The sequence below is a fragment of the Caretta caretta genome, chromosome 25, assembly GCF_965140235.1.
Source record: "Caretta caretta isolate rCarCar2 chromosome 25, rCarCar1.hap1, whole genome shotgun sequence".
NCBI classification, from domain to species: domain Eukaryota; kingdom Metazoa; phylum Chordata; order Testudines; family Cheloniidae; genus Caretta; species Caretta caretta.
The window spans coordinates 4,649,742-4,670,834 of NC_134230.1; the positions used below are offsets into that span (position 1 = coordinate 4,649,742).

General features: G+C 44.3%; 1 protein-coding gene across 7 annotated transcripts in view; it reads left to right on the forward strand.

Moving 5' to 3' along the window:
- Window positions 1-21,093, forward strand: part of RANBP3 (RAN binding protein 3) — a 174,962-nt gene that overhangs the window by 25,283 nt on the left and 128,586 nt on the right. For 6 of the 7 annotated variants that reach the window (XM_075123100.1, XM_048830695.2, XM_048830697.2 and 3 more), the window contains exon 2: window positions 12,174-12,229. The exons of the other annotated variant lie outside the window; for it this stretch is intronic. In XM_075123100.1, coding sequence (XP_074979201.1) covers window positions 12,174-12,229 — 56 coding nt within the window. The remainder of the gene's footprint in view (window positions 1-12,173; window positions 12,230-21,093) is intronic. 7 annotated transcript variants of the gene reach the window in all.

Genomic DNA, 21,093 nt, shown 5'->3' on the forward strand with positions numbered 1-21,093 from the left:
GCAAACATTTCACCCTTCGATTCACACAATTATACAAAGTGCGGCCCGTGGCTATGACTACAGGAGTATTATCCTCTGTAAGGTCTAGCCTGCCATTTAAACACCTGCAGTGAGCTTTCAAATGGCCAAAGGCACATTTGACTACTATGTGGCATCTGCTTAGCCTGTTGTTAAAACGCTCCTTGATGATGTCCAGGTGCCCTGTGTAAGGTTTCATGAGCCATGGCTGTAAGGCATAAACTGGGTCTCCCAGGATTACTGTGGGCATTTCTATATCTGGGCATTTCTACGTCCCTCACTACGAACTTGTGGTCTGGAAAGAAAGTCCCCGCCTGCAGCTTTTTTACAGGCCACTGTTCCTGTTCGTCAGGCCCTACGCTACCAGCACTCTTCAGGACACCACTGACTTCCTGAGGAAACCACAATCCATCGGTGATCTTCCAGAAAACACCATCCTGACCACTACAGATGTAGAAGCCCTCTACACCAACATTCATAGAATCGTGGAGTATCAGGGTTGGAAGGGACCTCAGGAGGTCATCTAGTCCAACCCCCTGCTCAAAGCAGGACCAATCCCCAACTAAATCATCCCAGCCAGGGCTTTGTCAAGCCTGACCTTAAAAGCTTCTAAGGAAGGAGATTCCACCACCTCCCTAGGTAATGCATTCCAGTGTTTTACCACCCTCCTAGTGAAAGTTTTTCCTAATATCCAACCTAAACCTCCCCCTCCTTCCACACAAAGATGGACTACAAGCTATCAGGAACAGTATCCCCTATAATGTCACGGCGAACCTGGTGGCTGACCTTTGTGACTTTTCCTCATCCACAACTATTTCGCATTTGGGGACAATGTATACCTTCAAGTCAACGGCACTGCTATGGGTACCCACATGGCGCCACAGTATGCCAGAATTTTTATGGCTGACTTAGGGGACGAGAGCTAAGGAAGCGTTGTTCTAACACCCCTACTCTACTTGCGCTACGTTGATGACCTATTCATTGTCTGGACCCACGGAAAAGAAGCCCTTGAGGAATTCTACCATGATTTCAACAATTTCCATCCCCCCGTCAACCTCAGCCTAGACCAATCCACACAAGCGGTCCATTTCCTGGACACTACTGTGCTAATAAGTGATGGTCGCACAAACACCACCCTATACTGGAAACCTGTTGAATGCTATGCTTATCTACTTGCCTCCAGCTTGTATCTAGGACACCACATGATCCATTGTCTACAGCCAAGCTCTGAGATACAAACGCATTTGCTCCAATCCCTCAGTCAGAGACAAACACCCAGAAGATCTCTATCAAGCATTCTTAAAACTACAATGCCCACCTACTGAAGTGAAAAAACAGATTGGGAGAGCCAGAGGAGTACCCGCAAGTCACCAACTACAGGACAGGCCCAACAAAGAAAATAACAGAACTCCACTAGTCATCACCTTCAGCCCCCAACTAAAACCTCTCCAGCGCATCATCAAGGATCTACAACCTATCCTGAAAAATGATCCCTCATTCTCACAGATCGTGGGAGACAGACCAGCACTTGCTTACAGACAACCCCCCAACCTGAAGCAAATACTCTCCAGCAACCACACAACAAAAACACTAACCCAGAAACTTATCCTTGCAACAAAGTCAGATGCCAACTCTGTCCACATATTTATTCAAGTGACACCATCGTAGGACCTAATCACATTAGCCATGTCATCAGGGGCTTGTTCACCTGCACATCTACCAATGTGATATATGCCATCATGCGCCAGCAATGCTCCTCTGCCATGTACATTGGCCAAACCGGACAGTCTCTACGCAAAAGAATAAATGGACACAAATCTGACATCAGGAATCATAACATTCAAAAACTGGGAGGAGAACATTTCAACCTCTCTAGCCACTCAGTAAAAGATTTAAGGGTGGCAATTTTGCAAGAGAAAAGTTTCAAAAACAGACTCCATCGAGAAACTGCTGAGCTTGAATTAATATGCAGACTAGATACCATTAACTTGGGTTTGAATAGAAACTGGGAGTGGCTGGATCATTCCACATATTGAATTTGTTTCCTTAAGTTCAGTATCCTCACACCTTCTTGTCAACTGTCTAAATGGGCCATCTTGATTATCACTACAAAAGTTTTTTTTTTTTTTTTCCTCCTGCTGGTAATAGCTCATCTTAATTAATTAGCCTCTTACTCCTTTTTTTTATGTTCTCTGTATGTATATCTTCTTACTATATGTTCCATTCTATGCATCTGATGAAGTGGGCTGTAGCCCACGAAAGCTTATGCTCTAATAAATTTGTCAGTCTCTAAGGTACCACAAGTACTCCTGTTCTTGTTCCTGAAGATGCGTGCATCATGCATCTTTCCGGACCAGCCTGCATTGATGTCCATGAAACGCCTCTGGTGATCTCCAAGCACCTGCAACACCATGGAGAATATCCCTTCCTACTGATGTATTCAGATTCAAGGTGGTCTGGCTCTCAAATTGGAATGTGTGTGCCATCAGTGGCCCTGCTACAGTTAGGGAAAGCCATCCACTATGTCATGCACATTTCCCAGAGTTACGGTCCTATGCAGCAGGATGCAATTTGTTGCCCTGCACACTTGGAGTAATACAGCCCCAACAGTGGACTTTCCCACTCCAAATTGATTTGTGACTGGCCAGTGGTAGTCTGGATTTGCCAGCTTCCACACAGTGATTGCAACACGCTGCTCTACTGGAAGGGCAGCTCTCAATCTGGTGTCCTTGAGCTGCAGGTCAGGGGCCAGCTCAGCACATAGCTCCATGAAAGTTGCTTTATGCATCCTAAAGTTCTGTACCCACTGGTTGTTGTCCCACACCTGCATGACAATGCGATCCCACCAATCAGTGCTTGTTTCCCTAGCCCAAAAGCAACGCTCTATCGTTTGCAGCTGCTCTGCGAATGCACAAAGCATTGATAAGTTGCTGCCGTCCTCATTACACTCGGGTACCTGCGATTCATCCTCTGCTAACTTCGCGAGTAACTCTGCGAGTAACTGTGCTACCATGTGCTATTCCTCACGACAGCTAACAGCTCATAGGAGAGAAGTGCAGGATCCATCCTCTCTCACTGCAGATGCTGGCGCGCACTATAAAAGAATGACAGCTGGAAAAACCGTGCGAAAGAAAGCCAGAGACCTTTGGAGGGGTGGGACACAAAGCGGTGTATGACAGTACATTTTGCACATCTCAGGATGCGCCGTGCTCCATTTCCGCATTCCCACAACAGCTAGCGACGGATGATGTCACCAGGCACTGTGGGATGCATACCCACAGTCATTGCTCTCGCTGTCAACAGAGGTGCCTCAAATGTGGACACAATCTGTCGACAGAGGGAGCAAATGTAAACACGCTTTGGCGACTTTGCTTTTATCGATTTTTTTTCCTTGTTGACATTACTTTCATCAACAAAACTTGCCAGTGTAGACAAGCTCCTAGTGAGTTACACTTGAAGATTATTAGAAAGTTGATGTTGTTAAATGAAGTACAGTGCCCAGTAAACTACTTGGTCCCCTGAAATTTCAAAACATATGGCAGCACACAGGTATTTTTCATCGTGGCTACTAGGAGCTCAGAAAATTTAAAGTTCACCCTAAATCAGTGACAATGTATCCACAGAGTTAAACATTAGAACACCAAAATTTACGGTTATATATTTGGCAAGAGATGACAAAATGTGGAATTGTTTGACTGCAGTTATCAAAAAGGCTTCGCAGGGGTGTCTTGGGTTGGGATTTTTAAACTCTCCTGAACATTAGAATGCCCATACTGCAGTGGTCCCCAAACTGTGGGGTTGGGGCCCGAACTAGCCCCCACTGGGGCCTGGGGAGGGCACACCCTCCAGTTCTGCTCCAGCCCTGGCTGCAGCTGCGGCCTTAGCTCCGCTCCTGGCCCACACCCGCAGCCCTGCTTCCAGCTTGTGGTCCTGGCCGCCACTCTCGGTGCCAGGCCTGGCTGTGGTTCTGCTCCCTGCCTGGGAGGGCCCGGGCACATTCCATTACTGGTAAGGGGAGGGAGTGAGAGGAAAAGTTTGGGCACTACTGCCAAACTGAATCACACCAATGGTCCATCTAACCTAGTGTCATGTCTTCTGACAGTGGCTGATGCCTCCAGAGGGAATGAACAGAACAGGACATTGATCAAGTCATCCATCCCATGTCCAGTCCCAGCTTCTGGCAGTCAGAGGCTTAAAGACTTCCAGAGCACGGGACTGCATACCTGACCATCTTGGCTAATAGCCATTGATGGAACTATTCTCCATGAATTGATCTAATTCTTTTTTTAACCCAGTTTTGGGCCTTCACAGCATAAGAACATAAGACTGGCCCTACTGGGTCAGACCAAAGGTCCATCTAGCCCAGTATCCTGTCTTCCGACAGTGGCCAGTGTCAGGTGTCTCAGAGGGAATGAACAGAACAGGTAATCAAGTGATCCATCCCCTGTCGCTCATTCCTAGTTTCTGGTAAACAGAGGCTTGACAGAACAAGGAGTAATGGTCTCAAGTTCCAGTGGGGGAGGTTTAGGTTGGATATTAGGAAAAACTTTTTCACTAGGAAGGTGGTGAAGCACTGGAATAGGTTACCTAGGAAGGTGGTGGAATCTCCTTCTTTAAAGGTTTTTAAGGTCAGGCTTGACAAAGCCCTGGCTGGGATCATTTATTGGGGATTGGTCCTGCTTTGAGCAGGGGGTTGGACTAGATGACCTCCTGAGGTCCCTTCCAACCCTGATATTCTGTGAGCCTAGGGACACCATTCCTGCTCATCCTGGCTAATAGCCATTGATGGACCTATCCTCCATGAATTTACCTAGTTCTTTTTTTAATCCTGTTATGGTCTTGGTCTTCACAACATTCTCTGGCAGGGCGTTCCACAGGTTGACTGTGCGTTGTGTGAAGAACTACTTTTATTTGTTTTAAACCTGCTGCCTATTAATTTCATTTGGTGACCCCTAGTAGTTCTGCAGTTTCACATTTGAGTTCCTTCAGAACTCTTGGGTGAATACCACCTGGTCTTGGTGACTTATCGGTGTTTAATTTATCAATTTGTTCCAAAACCACCTCTAATGATACCTCAATCTGGGACAATTCATAGAATCATAGAATATCAGGGTTGGAAGGGACCTTAGGAGGTCATCTAGTCCAACCCCTGCTCAAAAGCAGGACCAATCCCCAATTAAATCATCCCAGCCACGGCTTTGTCAAGCCTGACCTTAAAAACTTCTAAGGAAGGAGATTCCACCACCTCCCTAGGCAACGGATTCCAGTGCTTCACCACCCTCCTAGTGAAAAAGTTTTTCCTAATATCCAACCTAAACCTCCCCCACTGCAACTTGAGACCATTACTCCTTGTCCTGTCCTCTTCTACCACTGAGAATAGTCTAGAACCATCCTCTCTGGAACCACCTCTCAGGTAGTTGAAAGCAGCTATCAAATCCCCCCTCATTCTTCTCTTCCGCAGACTAAACAATCCCAGTTCCCTCAGCCTCTCCTCATAAGTCATGTGTTCCAAACCCCTAATCATTTTTGTTGCCCTTCGCTGGACTCTTTCCAATTTATCCACATCCTTCTTGTAGTGTGGGGCCCAAATCTGGACACAGTACTCCAGATGAGGCCTCACCAATGTCGAATAGAGGGGAACGAGCACGTCCCTCGATCTGCTGGCAATGCCCCTACTTATACATCCCAAAATGCCATTGGCCGCCTTGGCAACAAGGGCACACTGCTGACTCATATCCAGCTTCTCGTCCACTGACACCCCTAGGTCCTTTTCTGCAGAACTGCTGCCTAGCCATTCGGTCCCTAGTCTGTAGCTGTGCATTGGGTTCTTCTGTCCTAAGTGCAGGACCCTGCACTTATCCTTATTGAACCTCATCAGATTTCTTTTGGCCCAATCCTCCAATTTGTCTAGATCCCTCTGTATCCTATCCCTGCCCTCCAGCGTATCTACCACTCCTCCCAGTTTAGTATCATCCGCAAATTTGCTGAGAGTGCAATCCACACCATCCTCCAGATCATTTATGAAGATATTGAACAAAACCGGCCCCAGGACCGACCCTTGGGGCACTCCACTTGATACCGGCTGCCAACTAGACATGGAGCCATTGATCACTACCCATTGAGCCCGACAATCTAGCCAACTTTCTACCCACCTTATAGTGCATTCATCCAACCCGTACTTCTTTAACTTGCTGACAAGAATACTGTGGGAGACCGTGTCAAAAGCTTTGCTAAAGTCAAGAAACAATACATCATCCACTGCTTTCCCTTCATCCACAGAACCAGTAATCTCATCATAGAAGGCGATTAGATTAGTCAGGCATGACCTTCCCTTGGTGAATCCATGCTGACTGTTCCTGATCACTTTCCTCTCATGTAAGCGGTTCAGGATTGATTCTTTGAGGACCTGCTCCATGATTTTTCCAGGGACTGAAGTGAGGCTGACTGGCCTGTAGTTCCCAGGATCCTCCTTCTTCCCTTTTTTAAAGATTAGCACTACATTAGCCTTTTTCCAGTCATCCGGGACTTCCCCCGTTCGCCACGAGTTTTCAAAGATAATGGCCAATGGCTCTGCAATCACAGCCGCCAGTTCCTTTAGCACTCTCGGATGCAACTCGTCCGGCCCCATGGACTTGTGCACGTCCAGCTTTTCTAAATAGTCCCTAACCACCTCTTTCTCCACAGAGGGCTGGCCAGATCTGTCACCTAAAAAGAATGGCTCAGTTTTGGGAATCTCCATGACATCCTCAGCCGTGAAGATCGATGCAAAGAATTCATTTAGTTTCTCCATAATGGCCTTATTGTCCTTGAGTGCTCCTTTAGCACCTCGATCATCCAGTGGCCCCACTGGTTGTTAAGTTTCAGAGTAACAGCCGTGTTAGTCTGTATTCGCAAAAAGAAAAGGAGTACTTGTGGCACCTTAGAGACTAACCAATTTATTTGAGCATGAGCTTTCGTGAGCTACAGCTCACTTCATCGGATGCATACCGTGGAAACTGCAGCAGACTTTATATACACACAGAGATCATGAAACAATACCTCCTCCCACCCCACTGTCCTGCTGGTAATAGCTTATCTAAAGTGATCATCAAGTTGGGCCATTTCCAGCACAAATCCAGGTTTTCTCACCCTCCACCCCCCACACACAAACTCACTCTCCTGCTGGTAATAGCCCATCCAAAGTGACAACTCTCTACACAATGTGCATGATAATCAAGGTGGGCCATTTCCTGCACAAATCCAGGTTCTCTCACCCTCTCACCCCCGTCCAAAAAACACACACACAAACTCACTTTAAGCAGCCTTCCTGCTTCTGATGTACTTCAAAAGAAATTTGCTATTACTTTTTGAGTCTTTGGCTAACTGTTCCTCAAATTCTTTTTTGGCCTTCCTAATTGTATTTTGCCCTATCTCAAAAAAGATATATTGGAATTGGAAAAGGTTCAGAAAAGGGCAACAGAAATGACACGATGCTTGTTGACCCCCTCAAAGAATTCCAGTAGATTGGGGAGGCATTACTTTCCCTTTACAAATGCTGTGACTTTTCCTCAACATATCGTGTTCATTTATGTGTCTGATCATTTTGTTCTTTACTATATTTTGAACCGGTTTGCCTGGTACTGAAGTTAGGTTTACCAGCCAGTAATTACCAGGATCACCTTTTTAGCCCTTTAAAAAAAAAAAAAATCCACATTACATTAGCTATCTTTTAGTCATCTGGTACAGAGGCGCACTTCAATCGTCAAGGGGCCCCACTGATTGTTTGGTAGGCTTCCTGCTTCTGATGTACTTTTTTTTTTTTTTTGCTATTCGTTTTTGTCTTTTGCTAAATCTAATTTACCAATTTTTTTTTGGTCTGCCTAATTATGCTTTTATTCTTGACTTGCCAGAATGTTTTTTTTCTATTTTCACGAGTAGGATTTGACTGCCAATTTTTAAAGGTTGCATTTTTGCCTCTAGCTGCCTCTTTTGTTCTGTTTAGCCACTGTGGCAATTTTTTTTGTTCCTTTGACTGGTTTTTTTTGGGGGTGTTTTTTAATTTTTTTTTTATTTGGGGTGTTTATATATGTTGAGTCTCTGTTGTAGTGTCTTTAAAAAGTTTTTCCATACAGCTTGCAAGCATTGCACTCTTGTGACTGTTTCTTTTCATTTCCATTTAATTAGCTTCTTCATTTTTGTGTAGTTCCCCTTATTGAAGTTAAATGCTACTGTCGTGGGATTCTTTGGTATTTTCCCCCCGACAAGGATGTTTGATTTAATTACATTATGGTCACCATTACTGGGTCGTTCAGCTATATTCACCTCTTGGACCATATTCTGTTTGCCAGTTAGGACTAAATCAAGAATGGCTTCTCCCCTTCTGCTTTCCAGGACCAGCTGCTTCCAAGAAGCTGTCATTAATGGTATCTACAAATTTTTATCTCTGCAACCAGTCCTGAGGTGACATGTACCCAGTCAGTATGGGATAGCTGAAATTCCCCATTATTACTGAGTTTTTTCTATTTTTGTAGCCACTAATCTCCCTGAGCATTTGACAGTCAACATCACCACCCTGGTCAGTTGGTTGCTGGTATATTTCTACAGCTATACTCTTATTATTCAAGCATAAAATTTCTGTCCATCGATATTCTATGGTACTTTTTGAATCATTTTACGATTTTTTTTTACTCTATTTGACTCTTTCACATACAGTGCCAGTGCCACTCCTCTTCTCCAAGATGACTTACTCTGTTGTTCCTATATATTATGTACCCTAATATTATTGTGTCCCATTGATGATCTTCATTCCACCAAGTTTCTGTGGTGTCTGTCATATCAATATCCTCACTTAATCCCAGGCACTCAAGGTTACCCATCTTAGTATTTACACTTGCATTTGTATAGAAGCACTTATAAAAATGTGTCAATATTTAGTTGTCTGTCTTCATGTGATGTAATTGAATGGGACTTTTTCATTTGACTGTTTCTCTTCAGTTTCTACCTGTACTTTAATAAGTTCTGTCCTCTTCTCTTTATTAGGATATAGACTAGTATCCCTGCTAATAGATCCTCTGTGAAGGGATGTGTTGGTCTGAACCATGTGCTTCTCTGCACCTGTTGCTTTCCCCCAGCCCTTAGTTTAAAAATTCCTCTGCTACCTTTTTAATTTTATACGCAGCAGTCTGGTTCTGTTTATATTAAGGTGGAGCCCATCCTTTCTGTTCAGTACTATAAACTGGATAGCCCTCACTCTGTTGCTGTACTTGTGCCTGCATTCTATTTACTATTTCAGAGTGTCTTTTTTGTGGGGGAAACAGGGTGTTTATTGGCCTGAGTTTAGATAATGTTTGGTGTATCTGGCTCTTGTGCTCCCTTTTTAAACTTTCCTGTTTGCTGCTCCTGTTCACTAGCTCCTCTGGTCTTGTACGAGCTGCCTTATTAATGCCCCCCCCCACCCCGCCTTCTTTCTGAGTAGCCCTGCCTCTTGTTAGGGGATCCTAAAGGGATTAAGGATCAAAGGATGGCAGGCTAAAGCATGGTTACAAAGCCTTGCCTGGCTGGTTGCTATGCTGAACTCACAGCCCCCTAAACAGTCCATGCTATAACTTTTTTAATGAAGCATGCACAAAGCAAGCAGCAGGCATGCAGCAGCCTAACAGACAACAAACTCACGCCCAAGGTCATGTAATCCTTCTTCACCTGGAGAACTCCCTCGCAACACTCCCTTGTTTGCTACTCAAAGTTCCTAAATCGCTTAGAAGCATAAGTGTCATTGCAAGTGGGGCTTGTGTGTGTAAATCGCTGGGGCTTGTGTGTGTAAATCTCTTAGGCTTAGTCTAGAAAAGGTTTGGTGATACGGATGTACAGGTATAACTATACTGGCAAAACTTCCTAGTATAGTGCTTTTTCTAGTTTTGGTTATGCCAGTTCCCTGAGGGAATTATGGGCCAAAAAATTCTGTGCAAAAAAAATTATGCGCACACATTAAAATTCTGCAAATTTTATTTGTCAATAAATAAATGTGGCTCCAGCGTGGCAGTGGGGAGCACAGTCCACTGGCTGCACTGTGGCTGCACTGAGGTGGGAGATCACCCTGAAGCCCCCACCTCTCTCCGTACAGGGACTCGGCAGCGAGGCTGCACCTGACCCTGACACAGTGCAAGGGCTGGGCCTGCCACAGAAACACCTCGGCACCTTGCCCCTCTGTGCTAGGTGCACCAGGTGCTGCTCCTGCTGGGCTGAACCTGCCCAGCCAAGTGTGGAGGGACTTAGTGTGGGGGGATCCAGACGTGGGGTGAAAGGTTTCTGAGTGCTGCAGTCTGGGTGCGGGCGGCTCAGTGGGAGAGCTGGATGCACAGGGGCAATGGGACGCTGCAGGGGATCCAGGTAATGGTGGTTGGGCTGAGCGGGGAGCCTTGGGGATGGGGGGGTCTGGGTGCTGGGGGAGTGGGGCTTTATGGGTCTGGGTGTGGAGGGCTTGTCGGTGGGGTCCAGGTGTAAGGGGGTAGGACTTGTCAGGGTGAGGGTACAATGGGCTTGCTTAATGGGAGAGCCCCAGCCACTGGTGAGGGGATGCTGCATGCTGGGCTCCCACTTCCCCCTGCGATTCCCCTATTCTTCTCCACCCCTCTCTGCTCACTCCCACATTCCCTTCCCCCTCCCCTATTCCACCCCTCTTCCTTCCCCCCTGCCATGGGCACTCAGTGTTCCATGGAAAATTGAAGGCTCCCAGCACACAGAAGGGGAGCACAACTGGGACTAGGACCGAAGAGGCTGCATTCAGCTACAGAGTCAGCGGAGCCTGACACAGACTCCTTCAGCAGGGCAGTTGTGCATTTGCAGAAATGAGGGGTGGGGGCAGTGGCATGTAACCCTGTGTGCTCCCTCATGCCGTGCTTCTGTTTGGGGGGCAGTCCGGCACAAAAACTACACACATGGTCGCCGCTCCCCCTTGCGTGGCTTCCCTTTGCTTCCCTGCCGTTTTCTGCAGGGAAATGTAGAAATACTGGGTGGACGGGGGAGAAGGGGCTTGTGTGCGTGGCATTTTCTGCAGGCGTAGAGTCCCACAGGATCCCCTCCCAGGAGTATATATAGCAAAAGCACTCCTATGCCAGTATAACTGCAGCTACATTAGGGCTTTTACTGGCACTGAAATGTAAAAAAAAAAATAAAGTAAAAAAAAAAAATTGCATCCCTGTAGATCTGCCATTAGGCACTTTTGCAAATCTCACCTTAGTTATAACTAGTGTAACTAATACTTGAACTGGGACACATACGGCAATTTCCTGTAATATTCTTGAAAAACCTTACTGAACTAGTATCTGGAGTCCATTTTATTAAATGCAAAAGTAATGATTCCTGGGAGGTGTTGTGAACTTCAAAGGACTGTCTGAACAATGGGCCAGACAAGAATGGATGTTTGGACAAACAATGTTAACTGGTTTGCCTAGGGAATCTCTATGGGAAGGTGAGAGCAAATTCCCAACTCTGGTTATGCAAAAGCCCTTCTTTTTGTATCTACGCCCCGAGGAGGGAACTATTTTCTACTGATAATTCGTTGGTGGAATCTCAAGATCCAAGGCCCAGGCTGTAAAGGAAACATTAACCTGTGCATGGTTGTGTTTATTCTGAGCTAAGGCTGTTTATGAATTTGTAACCACACACAAACCCATTGCTGCCAGAGCTCTTGCTGAAGTTTGGAGGTGAGCTCTGATAAGCTTATTAGCAAGTATTTAGGTTCTTTTATCATCTCTAAAATATTTTCACTATAATGGTTTCACCATAAGAATAAATGTGCTTGCTTATAAAGAGCTATTTGTAACTCATAACTGCCGGCAATTACATTATTCCTAACCTTTGAAGAGAAAGCAAAGCGCAGTTGTTGGCAGTTTTGGCAGTCGGATTGCTGGGAATATCAGTTAGGCAGGGAACTGTACAGCCTGGAAAAAACCCAATTAGAGGGGAGAGGGATGCGGCCCTCTACCCAAGATAGGTGACAGCTGAGGAGCCTGGTGTGTGTGCGCCCTTGAGGGGACCAGAGAGGGGTATACAAGTGCAGTTGCCCTGAATTGTGAGGTGAACATTTTCAGAATTCATTCTTTTTCTGTGAAAAACATCACAGAGCATAACTTTGTAATATTTAATGCTGTTGGAAAAAACAATTTCTTTTTTTGCAGAAAAACCTGCCATTGCTCCACCCGTCTTTGTGTTTCAGAAGGATAAAGCACAGAAGGTAAGGAGCTATCACTGTGTATGTACTCATTTTATGGCATATGGTCATCCTGACTAATATTTCAGTAATTTGTATATGGTGTTACTCTTCTGAAGTTAAGGTGAGATACTAGATAGTTGTCATTAGGGTTTGAAATTCAAGGAAAAAATGTGGGAAGACACAGATTATAGGTTAGTGGGAGGAAAGCAGGAGGGACAGAAAGTGGGGGAAATCTAGAACAATTTCAAAGCAGAATCTTAAACAAAGACAGATGGGAAAAAGGGGCAGACCTTATTACTATGTAGAAATAGAAATGAAAGCAAGAAAAGAGAATAACAAAATGAAAAGGAAAGTTAAAAGGAAAAAAACATGGTTCAAGTTAGTGCTAAAATTTAACATATTACATACAACTACTGATTGATTTCTTGGTTAATTGCTCATCATTAAATTTAAGTTTGGGGAAATGGAAAAACGTTGCTGTCAGCTGTGTAACTCAGTGACCTCAGAGCATTTTGCATTTTAAATGCACTTAACATTCTTCAACTTGGAAAGAGAGACTGACACGGTTTTTCGAATGAATTCCGTGATCCATTAAGCTAGGTTCAAACAGAAAACCTTCCAGTATTTTAGTTAGTTGCTACTAAAAATTATTTTGTCAAGATGTGAAACCTACCCTCATGTCTGTTTTGAATCCAGTGCAGGTCAATAGTGAGTGAAAGATGTTACCAAATTATATGCGAAATGTTTTCTCAGTCCATTTCCAGCCATAAATGATACTCCTCATGGAAGTGTAAGCAGAGATATCGTGAAGATTTACTCCTAAAGGTGCTTTATCCAGTTCAGTGTTGAACCATGTTGGCACAGGATTTGGTGGGAAAAGCTTGGATTTCTCTGCTGCCAGTATCCTAGAATATCAGGGTTGGAAGGGACCTCAGAAGGTCATCTAGTCCAACCCCCTGCTCAAAGCAGGACCAATCCCCAACTAAATCATCCCAGCCAGGGCTTTGTCAAGCCTGATCTTAAAAGCTTCTAAGGAAGGAGATTCCACCACCTCCCTAGGTAATGCATTCCAGCGTTTCACTACCCTCCTAGTGAAAAAGTTTTTCCTAATATCCAACCTAAACCTCCCCCACTGCAACTTGAGACCCTTACTCCTCGTTCTGTCATCTGGTACCACTGAGAACAGTCTAGATGCATCCTCTTTGGAACCCCCTTTCAGGTAGCTGAAAGCAGCTATCAAATCCCCCCTCATTCTTCTCTTCCGCAGACTAAACAATCCCAGTTCCCTCAGCCTCTCCTCATAAGTCATGTGTTCCAGACCCCTAATCATTTTTGTTGCCCTCCGCTGGATGTTTTCCAATTTTTCCACATCCTTCTTGTAGTGTGGGGCCCAAAAGTGGACACACTACTCCAGATGAGGCCTCACCAATGTCAAATAGAGTCATGTCCCTCGATCTGCTGGCAGTGCCTCTACTTATACATTCCAAAATGCCATTGGCCTTCTTGGTAACAAGGGCACACTGTTGATTTCTATCCAGCTTCTCGTCCACTGTAACCCCTGGGTCCTTTTCTGCAGAACTGCTGCCTAGCCATTCCGTCCCTAGTCTGTAGCGGTGCATTCTTCCTTGCTAAGTGGAGGACTCTACACTTGTCCTTGTTGAACCTCATCAGATTTTTTTTTGGCCCAATCCTCTAATTTGTCTAGTGCCCTCTGTATTCTATCCCTACCCTCCAACATATCTACATCTCTTCCAGTTTAGTGTCATCTGCAAACTTGCTGAGGGTGCAATCCACACCATCCTCCAGATCATTAATGAAGATATTGAACAAAACCGGCTCAAGGACCAACCCTTGGGGCACTCCACTTGTTACCGGCTGCCAACTAGACATGGAGCCATTGATCACTACCCGTTGAGCCCGACAATCTAGCCGGCTTTCTCTCTACCTTATAAAGAAAAGGAGTACTTGTGGCACCTTAGAGACTAACCAATTTATTTGAGCATGAGCTTTCATGAGCTACAGCTCACTTCATCGGATGCATACTGTGGAAACTGCAGAAGACATTATATACACACAGAGACCATGAAACAATACCTCCTCCCACCCCACTGTCCTGCTGGTAATAGCTTATCTAAAGTGATCATCAAGTTGGGCCATTTCCAGCACAAATCCAGGTTTTCTCACCCTCCGCCCCCCCCCCCCCCCACACACACAAACTCACTCTCCTGCTGGTAGTAGCCCATCCAAAGTGACCACTCTCTTCACAATGTGTATGATAATCAAGGTGGGCCATTTCCTGCACAAATCCAGGTTCTCTCACTCCCTCACCCCCCTCCAAAAACCACACACACAAACTCACTCTCCTGCTGGTAATAGCTTATCCAAAGTGACCACTCTCCCTACAATGTGCATGATAATCAAGGTGGGCCATTTCCTGCACAAATCCAGGCTTTCTCACCCCCCCCCCCCCCCCCCTTCCCGGGGGGAGACACACACACACACACAGAAACTCACTCTCCTGCTGGCAATAACTCATCCAAACTGACCACTCTCCAAGTTTAAATCCAAGTTTAACCAGAACGTCTTGGGGGGGGGGGGGGGGTGTAGGAAAAAACAAGGGGAAATAGGCTACCTTGCATAATGACTTAGCCACTCCCAGTCTCTATTTAAGCCTAAATTAATAGTATCCAATTTGCAAATGAATTCCAATTCAGCAGTTTCTCGCTGGAGTCTGGATTTGAAGTTTTTTTGTTTTAAGATAGCGACCTTCATGTCTGTGATTGCGTGACCAGAGAGATTGAAGTGTTCTCCGACTGGTTTATGAATGTTATAATTCTTGACATCTGATTTGTGTCCATTTATTCTTTTACGTAGAGACTGTCCAGTTTGACCAATGTAAACTGGACATTGGGAGACATTAGGAAACTCTTGGGAGACAGGCCAGTCCTTGCCTACAGACAGCCCCGCAACCTGAAGCAAATACTCACCAACAACCACATACCACACAACAGAACCACTAACCCAGGAACTTATCCTTGCAACAAAGCCCGTTGCCAACTGTGCCCACATATCTATTCAGGGGACACCATCACAGGGCCTAATAACATCAGCCACACTATCAGAGGCTCGTTCACCTGCACATCCACCAGTGTGATATATGCCATCATGTGCCAGCAATGCCCCTCTGCCATGTACATTGGTCAAACTGGACAGTCTCTACGTAAAAGAATAAATGGACACAAATCAGATGTCAAGAATTATAACATTCATAAACCAGTCGGAGAACACTTCAGTCTCTCTGGTCACGCAATCACAGACATGAAGGTCGCTATCTTAAAACAAAAAAACTTGAAATCCAGACTCCAGCGAGAAACTGCTGAATTGGAATTCATTTGCAAATTGGATACTATTAATTTAGGCTTAAATAGAGACTGGGAGTGGCTAAGTCATTATGCAAGGTAGCCTATTTCCCCTTGTTTTTTCCTACAAACCCCCCCACCCTCCCCAGACGTTCTGGTTAAACTTGGAGAGTGGTCAGTTTGGATGAGCTATTACCAGCAGGAGAGTGAGTTTGTGTGTGTATGGGGGTGGGGGGGTGAGAGAGCCTGGTTTTGTGCAGGAAATGGCCCACCTTGATTATCATACACATTGTGAAGAGAGTGGTCACTTTGGATGGGCTGTTACCAGCAGGAGAGTGAGTTTGTGTGTGGGGGGGCGGAGGGTGAGAAAACCTGGATTTGTGCTGGAAATGGCCCAACTTGATGATCACTTTAGATAAGCTATTACCAGCAGGACAGTGGGGTGGGAGGAGGTATTGTTTCATGGTCTCTGTGTGTATATAATGTCTTCTGCAGTTTCCACAGTATGCATCCGATGAAGTGAGCTGTAGCTCACGAAAGCTCATGCTCAAATAAATTGGTTAGTCTCTAAGGTGCCACAAGTACTCTTTTTCTTTTTGCGAATACAGACTAACACGGCTGTTTCTCTACCTTATAGTCCATTCATCCAGCCCATACTACTTTAACTTGCTGGCAAGAATACTGTGGGAGACTGTGTCAAAAGCTTTGCTAAAGTCAAGGAATAACACGTCCACCGTGTTCCCCTCATCCACAGAGCCAGTTATCTCGTCATAGAAGGCAATTAGATTAGTCAGTGAATCCATGGTGACTGTTCCTGATCACTTTCCTCTCCTCTAAGTGCTTCAGAATTGATTCCTTGAGGACCTGCTCCATAATTTTTCCAGGGACTGAGGTGAGGCTGACTGTCCTGTAGTTACCCGGATCCTCCTCCTTCCCTTTTTTAAAGATGGGCACTACATTAACCTTTCTCCAGTCGTCCGGAACCTTCCCTGATCGCCATGACTTTTCAAAGATAATGGCCAATGGCTCTGCAATCAGATCTGCCAACTCCTTTAGCACTCTTGGATGCAGCGCATCCGGCCCCATGGACTTGTGCTCGTCCAGCTTTTCTAAATAGTCCCGAACCACTTCTTTCTCCACAGAGGGCTGGTCACCTCCTCCCCTGCTGTGCTTTATTTACATTCCAGTCCTGTATTTGTTCTGTAAGTAGAGAGCTAGAGAAACCTGTCACCCTGGCTGACAACTTGGTACTATTTAAAGTGGTTCCAATTTAAAGTCTGCCACAATTCAAATTTAAAAATCTGTCTTTTCTACAGATCTACTGTTTTCAAGTTTCACGTTCTCCAATCAAATAAATGTTGTTAATTCTTCCCAAAAGTTAGTTCTTATCGCTATCTGACTGTCATTTTATATGTAATCTAATCTGTAAAAACTCCCAGAATATTAAGACATGAATAGTGAACTACATCTTTACAGAAAGGTAATTTTCCTTAGGTTTGTGGTAAAACTTCAGTTTTGGCCTTTGTCACAATTCTTACCTGCTCAAGAAACATGAGTTAAGGATTGACTCTATTAGTTAAGGATAAATGAAGTTGTTTAATAGATTTGTAGCCAAAGTAGAGATTATTAAAGTTAAACTCCAGTAATTTCTTCCAGTGCTAGGTAGCTCAATTATATTTAACCTCCTAATGAATATTATTTTTAGAAGTACCTGTCACTTTTGTGATACCTCCAGAATTATGAATGGTTTTGGGAGGGGAGATTTGGTGTTAGTGATTGCTCCCATTTTATTTCCCAGCAGTAAATTCAGTACACCTATGTAATGGCATAGTAAGTGTTAGTGGACAGATTAGTATATGCAAAAAGTTGGGGACTTACTGTTTTAAGGCAACTTGTACAAGTTATTAAATATTAGTGTATGTATTATACATATAAAATGTTAAATGGCCAAAATATATGTAAGGTAACTTAACTTTAAAACAGCCGTGAAAGTCTCCAGACTTTGTTGGAAACTGAGGGTCAAATCCTGCTTGCTCTATTTGTGCAGATCCTTTAGGTGAAGTCTGTGGAACTGCATGCGTAAGTAACAAAAGCATAACTTGGCCCCATGTTACCAAAAAACTCAAGATGGCAACTTTGAATTTCTTTGTAATTGTTACATTGTGTAATATGCTTATTGGGATAACCTGGTTTCCAATTAAACAGTCATCTTATTCAACAGAAGTTGCCCAAGATTCACAAAGGCAGCATTTTAGCTGACACCCATCATCGCAATTTTAGTTAAAACAGCATTGTCATTGAGCAGCGGTTGACAGCATTTGCCATTAACTACCACTGGGCTTAGAAACCAAACTACCACTCAAAGAAACACCCCGGTTAAGTGGATTCCTTGATTACATGCCAAACCTGGCAATTCTTTATTAAGATTACTCAGGAAGAATTCCTATTAAAGTTGATGGGAATTTTGCCTGTGTGCATGTCTTTTGGGCAGGAGGGGAGGGGCAGAAGAGCAAGGCTTTATTTTAAGTGTACTGTAAAGAATTTTTAAAAAATTGGCACAATACACAGTTTTAGATAATAGAAAATAATAATTTATACTCTAGCAAAATGTGTTTGGCTGGAGGTAGTTTAAACTTCTGTTAGGTTTACAGTTAGGGTTGCCAACCCTCCTGGATTGTCCTGGAGTCTCAGGAATTAAAGCTCAATCTTTAATAAAAGATTGTCATATGATGAAACCTCCAGGAATATGTTCAACTGAAATTGGCAACCCTATTTGCAATCCTGGTCAAGTTGACCCTTGTCAGACACTATACAGAATGCTTCTTTTCTTCAGCAGGCTATCCTGGAACCATCAGTGGGAGAAGGAAAAAAGTAGCTTATCAAGGTGTGCCCCCATGTGACAGTCTTAACACATCTGGGCCATGTGTGATCATTAATAGATACTTAGAATTATGGAGAATTCAGGTACTACTCCAATTTACTGCAGAAAATGAAACTTGACTTTACAAGGCCTCCTGTTATTGTAGCTGGATTCTGTATCTTCAGCTGACTTTTCTGGAGATAGTACTCTCCATTATTAACCTTTAGGTAGGCTAGGCAGGATTTGATTTTAATCGGTAGTTGTCGGTAAATATGGATTTCAGCTGACATGCTGAAATCAATGAAAAAATATTGCTCAGTAACTTTGCTCAGAACCCTCTTAGGGTTCAAAAAAGAACTAGATAAGTTCGTGGAGGATAGATCAATCAATGGCTATTAGCCAGGATGGGCAGGTGTCCCTAGCCTCTGTTTGCCAGAAGCTGGGAATGGGTGACGGGATGGATCACTTGATAATTACCTGTTCTGTTCATTCCCTCTGGCATTGGCCATACTGGGCTAGGTAGACATTTGGTCTGACCCATTATGACTGTTCTTATGAGTCCCGCTGTTGCGGCCCTGCTCTCTTAGGGCAGCGGTTCCTGGGCAGGGACTGTTCAGCAGCACCCCACAGCGAGGGGCTAGTCTTTGTCCTTGCATTCCTGGCCAGGAGTCCCTGTCCTGCCCCTCTAAGACTATTTTCCTCCCATGGTCAGATGTTGGCTGTGTGTGGGTTCTCTCTGCATGCTGTACTGACTCTGGCCAGATAACCTGTACAGCAGGCTCCGATCGAAGTGCCCAATAACCAGAGACTTGGTTTGTAGCGAAGGAACTTGGTCAGGTTTATTGTCGATGAAGCATGGTATTGGTGCCTTATACTTGCTACAAGTACACTCAGTGCATGTATGCGCGTGACAATGGACGCAGCTTAGTTAGTGGAGGGACTTTCCGCTGTCCCCTCAGCTGGCCAAAGACGCTCCCTCTGAGACTCCGTTTTATACATCAGTACAAACAAGTTACATACTGTCCCTCTGATGTAGTTAGTTGACACCCTCTGGCAGAGCCGGTTTCCACCTATCACCTGGTACATCTCTATCCATCACACTTTCATCCTGACCTTATCTTTAGGGTGGGTCAGCGTGTTCCTGTTATCTTTGGGGAATGTGTTGGTATCGTGGTGTTCTGGTACCACCCTCTTGAAATGTGTTTGTGTGAATGCTCTGTGCCTACCACCTCTTAGGAATGCGTTTTGGCAATATCAGCCCTGTTCTTGCCAGATTCTGTGAGCAGGGCCTTATTTTGTTTTCTATCAGCAAAGGTTTGACCACTACTTTAGCTCAGGCCTCTGATACTAGGGCTTATGTTTCAGACCCTCTTCCGACTACATTCCCCCACTTTCTGTCTTTTTATGGGGAAGATGTTTACCCATCATCTCAAAAAAGCATAATGCATGGACTGAAGATGACCCAGTGGGCTAAACACTGTTATGTGGTCACCTTACTTTACCATCCATACATTCATGCCCTATCTGTCCCGTAGTCTGCACATTCCCTTGTATGACTGATGGAGAGATTTTATCTTCCAATTGATTGTAGTCCCTTATGGCGGGCCTGAGAATGTTAGGCCCAGGGCTTTGATTGAGCCCAAGAGGCACTCCTAAATAATTAATATATATGAATAATATGGATATGGCGTATATATTCGTAGTGTACGTGGGTATATATGTAGAGTATGTATGTGTACATATGACACCACCTTATAGTCGAGCATAATAATCGTTTTCCAATCTGTTATTGGGGTTTGGCCCTTGTGGTACTGCAGATAGCAACACATCCTATTAGGCCATTTACAGTTACCGCCTGTATTATTTTTGGTAGTAGGCTGAGTGTTTTGAAGTACTGAGATAGGTATTACTATAGTGTGTTTTACAGTGCTATATATATGAGAAGTACAAGAAATGTTGAGTAGTGACATTACAAATGAGGCCTTTACATATAAATATTTGTAGTTAGTTACTGCCTGGTACTGTCCATTCATGTTATAGGTTATCCTTACTGCTCGTTGTCACTCTGATAAGCTTTGCTGGGCAGGAATTGGGAACGGCTATCTTCTCTGCTGCATTGCTCTGTGATACCCCATTTGTTGATGTAGAGCCAGTTGTTCCTTATGGACACTGTCTTCCAGATAATCTGCTGAGTGGACAGTAACCAACTGATCAAATATTGCTTGCCAGGGTTTAGCGTTGGTACCCAGACACTGAACAAGATTGTTTTGAATAAAATGTGCCTTGCTTGGGATGCAGAGTCACTGACCCCAAAGTATGACTGGTCCTACCAGGGAATTTGTTTACTACTGTGGAACTTAATTTCTTTACCAATTTGTTTTTCTTGCCTTCATATTGTTTGCTGCCGTTCGTGTGTCGGTTAAGCAGTTTAGCAATGTTATGCTCATTGTAAATGCTGTACAGCAGCAATACAACAGTACAGCAATAGTACAACAATATAGCAGTAATACAGTTGCTTTTACACAGCCGCTTTTACACAGCCAAATTCAAATTAAATGACAGTTGTTTCTAGCTGATTGCCAATGTCATTGTCTAACTATGGTAGATTGAGGTGTAGTTGACCAGTCTCTTATTTATAAATCTCTTCATTTTTCTTTTCTTGATGC